Source organism: Acomys russatus, chromosome 24, assembly GCF_903995435.1.
Source record: "Acomys russatus chromosome 24, mAcoRus1.1, whole genome shotgun sequence".
Taxonomy (NCBI): Eukaryota; Metazoa; Chordata; class Mammalia; order Rodentia; family Muridae; genus Acomys; species Acomys russatus.
Window position 1 is genome coordinate 28,858,772 of NC_067160.1, and position 5,456 is coordinate 28,864,227.

Genomic DNA, 5,456 nt, shown 5'->3' on the forward strand with positions numbered 1-5,456 from the left:
TGAGTGGCATTATCAGTTGGTTAGCCGGGTCTCTGCGCATACATTTAGGCTGATGTTTGGTAAAGTCTTCAGACTCATTTCCAAAGAGGCACTGAAGGACCTGCTTGTGAGCCTGCATCTGCCCAGCCAAGTCTCGGTTGGAAGACATCCTGAAACTTCCTGTGTCTGTGTTTCAGGGAGACCTGACTGGCTGGATTTCCAATTGTTTTTTTTTTTTTTTTTAAACAACAACAACAACAAAATCTTGGAAACTTTGTCCTTCACTGAATTACGACACTGTCCACCTTTAATTTCCTCGAAACCTCCAATAACTCGGCTGAAGGTTAGTGAACTTTCTTTCATTACCTTTCCCGAATTCCCCACATATCCAGAAAAACAGGGCAACAGGATCTTCTCAGACCAAACCTGTGCCTTGTGGTCACAGAGAACAAATTTCTCTTGTGCAATTCAAACTTCATTTCTAGATGGTGGGTTTTAGAAATCCTGAGGGCCCTGAGCTTCAGAGAAGAGGTTTGCCAGAGTGGGATTGCTGTGGGAAGGGGGTGGAACAGGGGAGCATTTGGAAATATTTCGGGAGTGTAGACCCTCAGCAGCTTTTCAGCTCTGGGTTCTTTGGGGGATGAGTCCTTTCCTTTCTTTAGTGCTGTTAGGACCTCTTTTTCCCTTCCCCCTCGCACCTCTATCCCCCGTCCCCCTTTTGCGCCCCCCCTCTCTTTCTGACGCCGCGGGCTGCCGGTGTAGCTCCAGGTGTACCCGAGCCCGGAAGAAAGTGTTCAGTTGACCAGGCTGAGTGTATATCACCCTGTTTCGTTTCCAGCCATGCCTTGTGTTCAGGCGCAGTATGGGTCCTCGCCTCAAGGAGCCAGCCCCGCTTCTCAGAGCTACAGTTACCACTCTTCGGGAGAATACAGCTCCGATTTCTTAACTCCAGAGTTTGTCAAGTTTAGCATGGACCTCACCAACACTGAAATCACTGCCACCACTTCTCTCCCCAGCTTCAGTACCTTTATGGACAACTACAGCACAGGCTACGACGTCAAGCCACCTTGCTTGTACCAAATGCCCCTGTCCGGACAGCAGTCCTCCATTAAGGTAGAAGACATTCAGATGCACAGCTATCAGCAACACAGCCACCTGCCCCCTCAGTCTGAGGAGATGATGCCACACTCCGGATCGGTTTACTACAAGCCCTCTTCGCCCCCGACACCCAGCACCCCGGGCTTCCAGGTGCAGCATAGCCCGATGTGGGACGACCCGGGTTCTCTGCACAACTTCCACCAGAACTACGTGGCCACTACGCACATGATCGAGCAGAGGAAGACGCCAGTCTCCCGCCTTTCACTCTTCTCCTTTAAGCAGTCGCCTCCGGGCACTCCCGTGTCCAGCTGCCAGATGCGCTTCGACGGGCCTCTGCACGTCCCCATGAACCCGGAGCCCGCGGGCAGCCACCACGTAGTGGATGGGCAGACCTTCGCCGTGCCCAACCCCATTCGCAAGCCGGCATCCATGGGCTTCCCAGGCCTGCAGATCGGCCACGCGTCACAGTTGCTTGACACGCAGGTGCCCTCGCCGCCGTCCCGGGGCTCTCCCTCCAATGAGGGTCTGTGCGCTGTTTGCGGCGACAACGCTGCCTGTCAGCACTACGGTGTTCGTACTTGTGAGGGCTGCAAAGGTTTCTTTAAGGTGAGCAAGGCTGGACGGAGGCGTCAGGTACGAGTGACTTTGTACCTGAGACCCAGCAGTGTGCCCTCACCTTCTGGTCGGCAGCCCAGCTCTAGTTCCCTGCATCTACCCAAGGGCTGCGGAGGGGCTTCGTGGTGTCTAAGGAAAGAGATTAGGAAGGCTGGGAGAGTCTGGGTTTCATCCCTACGCCCCTCCTCCTCCTAGCCTCACAGCACCCTGCCGCCCCGGCGGGCTCCTGCCCGAAATTGCTGGAGCCAGAGTTGGAAGAGGGCTATTTGCATGTGTTAGGCGCTGTCTTCCTTGTTCAGATTGAAATTGGTTAGGACAGAGAACCGTGTCTGAGCTAACCAAGTGGAACAGAATTCCCTATGGTCAAATTAAGTGATCTCTTTATTTCGCCATCCTGATTGAATAATCTTATCATTTTAAATAGAGAAGGTCTCCAAGGAATGTAAATAATATGAATGCCCACGGATTTGTATTTACTGAGCGTCTCCTGCTCCTTCTCCTGGCATATAAAACACAGCAAGGAGCAGCAAGGTTAGCTCAAATGTTAACGCTATCAATTTTCTTCTGGTAAATGCCCTGGGGAGGAAAAGGAAAGGAAATGGGAAGAAAAGAAAAAGAAAAAAAATTAAAAAAAAAAAAAAAAAAGGAGTAGTGTTTGTGTTTGTAGGGAAGGAATGCAGATCCAAGCCATTAAAAAAAATGTGCCCAGTTTGCTGGACTTCAATTAAAAAATAATAATAATTTTGGGCCTACATTCTCTCACTCTGCAGCGCACGGTGCAAAAAAACGCGAAATATGTGTGTTTAGCAAATAAAAACTGCCCAGTGGACAAGCGCCGCCGAAATCGTTGTCAGTACTGTCGGTTTCAGAAGTGCCTGGCTGTTGGCATGGTTAAAGAAGGTAGGTTGGGGCAAGCTGCTGACCTCTCCTTCTGCGCCTTGAAGAACCGCCGGCTGCTTGTGGACTCTAGTCCCTGCCTCAGTCCCCAAACCCCCTCGACTCCTGGCTCCCACTGTCAAATGTGCCAAGCTCCTCTAAAGAAAGCCATCGGGGGGCCTTCTTGTCCTTAAGTATACGACCCAGATGGAGGAAAGGTATAAAATAACCCGCCGTTTATTAATGCTTCTCGTCAGTAAAGTTTTTACATGCAGAGGAACCTTGGGTCACCAGGTTCAGCTTCCTCTGCTGCCTCGGGAGAGAGGAGCCCTGTGAGGCCCGAGGAGTCTGGTCTCAAGGGAACGTCTGTTAACTGGGCTATTCCTTTACAGTGGTTCGCACGGACAGTTTAAAAGGCCGGAGAGGTCGTTTACCTTCGAAGCCGAAGAGCCCACAGGATCCCTCTCCCCCCTCACCTCCGGTGAGTCTGATCAGTGCCCTCGTCAGAGCTCATGTCGACTCCAACCCGGCTATGACCAGCCTGGACTATTCCAGGGTAAGAAGCTAGTGGGGGGTATCATGTGGACATACCAACAAATGGGCAGGACCCTCTCCCTATACCTAGCTTTAGCCTCGGGACTCAGGGGTAAAGGAGGCAACCCAGAAAATATGCTTCACAGGTTCTTCTGGGCAGGGTTCCAGGAGGCAGAGAGTGTAGACCTGAAACCATGCCAAAGTGCTTGAATCTCTGGGAACCACTATTGCCCGACAGACAGTCTCTCCACCGGGTGGGTCTACTTATGTGAAGTTACAAGACACCCCCCCACACACACACCACCACCACCACCACCACCACCACCACCACCACCATGAAGGATAGACTTGCCTGGGGCCAAGGAGTGAAAAGAGGGGTGGAAGGAATAGCAACAGGGGTTTCAGCGCCACGGATCAACTGGTGCAATTCCTTTTTTTTTTTTTTTTTTTTTTTTTTTTTTTACTTCAGCTGTGAAAAATGTGCAGGCTTTGGTTGGAGGGAGTGTGGGCAAACCTAGTAGCGACTGCAATATTATTAAGCTTTGCGAAGGGCGCCTCTGCTCAAGACCCACTCTGGGATTAGCATGAATACTACCGTGTCAATTGTTTTGTGGAGATAAGGCTGAACGTTTCCCAGGGCTGGATGGCACTGTATTTAGTCTGTATGGAAATGGTAATTTACATATTTAAAGCAGCGACCTTGTAGCACCGTCCCTAATTGAATTAATTGCCCCGGAACATCTAATTTCCTTACTGGTCAGAGAGAGGTTTAATTGTTATAAAAACCTGGCTCCCCTACTAGAAACGGGGTTAGCAATTTCACGGGTTATATATTTTAGAGAACCTCATTAAGTGCTTTTTAAAATGAAATTCCAGTTCCAGGCAAACCCTGACTATCAGATGAGCGGAGATGACACCCAACATATACAGCAGTTCTATGATCTCCTGACTGGCTCTATGGAGATCATCAGAGGTTGGGCAGAGAAGATCCCTGGCTTTGCTGACCTGCCCAAAGCTGATCAGGACCTGCTTTTTGAATCAGCTTTCTTAGAATTATTTGTTCTGCGCTTAGCATACAGGTAATGAGGGAGGCCTCGGGAGGAATCAGTAAAGGAAAGGGAGGAAAAAAAAAAAAAGGGTGGGGGGCAAGATTAAAAAAAAAAAATCAAAGGTGAAGAAAGGAAATAGTGATCCCACAATCCTTGGGTGGATGGAGTGGCGGTGGGATAGGGGAGTTCTTGATTGTTATGAAACTAAACCCTTTCAAGGTCCACTGGTCTGCATTTTATTAACTCTTCAGTAATTAGGTGCCTCTTAAATCCCTCATTTATTGCTCTTCAAGTAATTAGTTGTTTAGCTTCTCTCTCTCTCTTTTTTCTCCCCTCTCTCTTTGGTATTAATTGCAGGTCCAACCCAGTGGAGGGTAAACTCATCTTTTGCAATGGGGTGGTCTTGCACAGGTTGCAATGCGTGCGTGGCTTTGGGGAATGGATTGATTCCATTGTTGAATTCTCCTCCAACTTGCAGAATATGAACATCGACATTTCTGCCTTCTCCTGCATTGCTGCCCTGGCTATGGTTACAGGTCAGTACTGCTGGTGCAGGGCACTGCCCCTTCAGAACTTCCCATGGTGGGACCGGTCATGGCTTTCCCTTCATCACAAATTCTCTCTGACTCGACTCTCCCAGCTGACTAACTAACTCCCTATGCATTCTTCTTTTGTTTCTGATTGCATTTTCTGCAGAGAGACATGGCCTCAAGGAACCCAAGAGAGTGGAAGAGCTACAAAACAAAATTGTAAATTGTCTTAAAGACCATGTGACTTTCAATAATGGGGGCTTGAACCGACCCAATTACCTGTCTAAACTGTTGGGGAAGCTCCCAGAACTCCGCACCCTTTGCACACAGGGGCTCCAGCGCATTTTCTACCTGAAATTGGAAGACTTGGTACCACCACCAGCTATAATTGACAAACTTTTCCTGGACACCTTACCTTTCTAAGACCTCCCATGCACATCAAAGAACTGGAAAGAAAAAAGCATCCAGTGGGGGCTGGTCACGTGGGCAGAGAGCTTGCTGAACTGTCCAGTTCATACCATCTCCCATCTGTAGAACCCTAACCCTCATTCTAAAGTAAACAAACAAACAAACAAATAAACAAACAAATAAAAACTGTCGCTATTTCCTAACCTGCAGGCAGAACCTGAAAGGGCATTATGGCTCCGGGGCACCCTGGATTTAGAAAATGGACAACACACAGTACCGTGGTATAAACTTTTTCTTATCAGTTCAAAATCGATTTGTTGTTCAGAAGAAAGGTTGCTAATGTATGATGGGAAATGTTTGGCCATGC

The 5,456-nt window shown here is 48.8% G+C and overlaps 1 protein-coding gene across 2 annotated transcripts; it reads left to right on the forward strand.

Annotated features, from left to right (window-relative positions):
* Positions 1-223: 223 nt before the first annotated feature.
* On the forward strand, positions 224-5,249 carry Nr4a2 (nuclear receptor subfamily 4 group A member 2). Of its 2 annotated transcripts, none has more exons than XR_007832908.1 (7): positions 224-322; positions 818-1,683; positions 2,463-2,592; positions 2,961-3,124; positions 3,979-4,181; positions 4,630-4,687; positions 4,848-4,938. XR_007832908.1 is itself a non-coding variant. In XM_051166588.1 (7 exons), the coding sequence occupies exons 2-7, from the start codon at positions 820-822 to the stop codon at positions 5,102-5,104; spliced, it is 1,797 nt and encodes a 598-aa protein (XP_051022545.1). In that variant the 5' UTR covers positions 224-322; positions 818-819; the 3' UTR covers positions 5,105-5,249. The 2 variants fall into 2 exon arrangements, 1 of the variants encoding a protein (XP_051022545.1); XM_051166588.1 differs by having other exon boundaries at positions 4,509-4,687; positions 4,848-5,249.
* Positions 5,250-5,456: the final 207 nt, after the last annotated feature.

Excerpts from the sequence above, each read along its gene's own strand:
- Nr4a2 (XM_051166588.1), top strand. The coding sequence starts at position 820 with ATGCCTTGTGTTCAGGCGCAGTATGGGTCCTCGCCTCAAGGAGCCAGC. Across the intron at positions 1,684-2,462 it reads GCTGCAAAGGTTTCTTTAAG|CGCACGGTGCAAAAAAACGC; the intron begins GTGAGCAAGGCT and ends CTCACTCTGCAG. Across the intron at positions 4,182-4,508 it reads GTTCTGCGCTTAGCATACAG|GTCCAACCCAGTGGAGGGTA; the intron begins GTAATGAGGGAG and ends TATTAATTGCAG.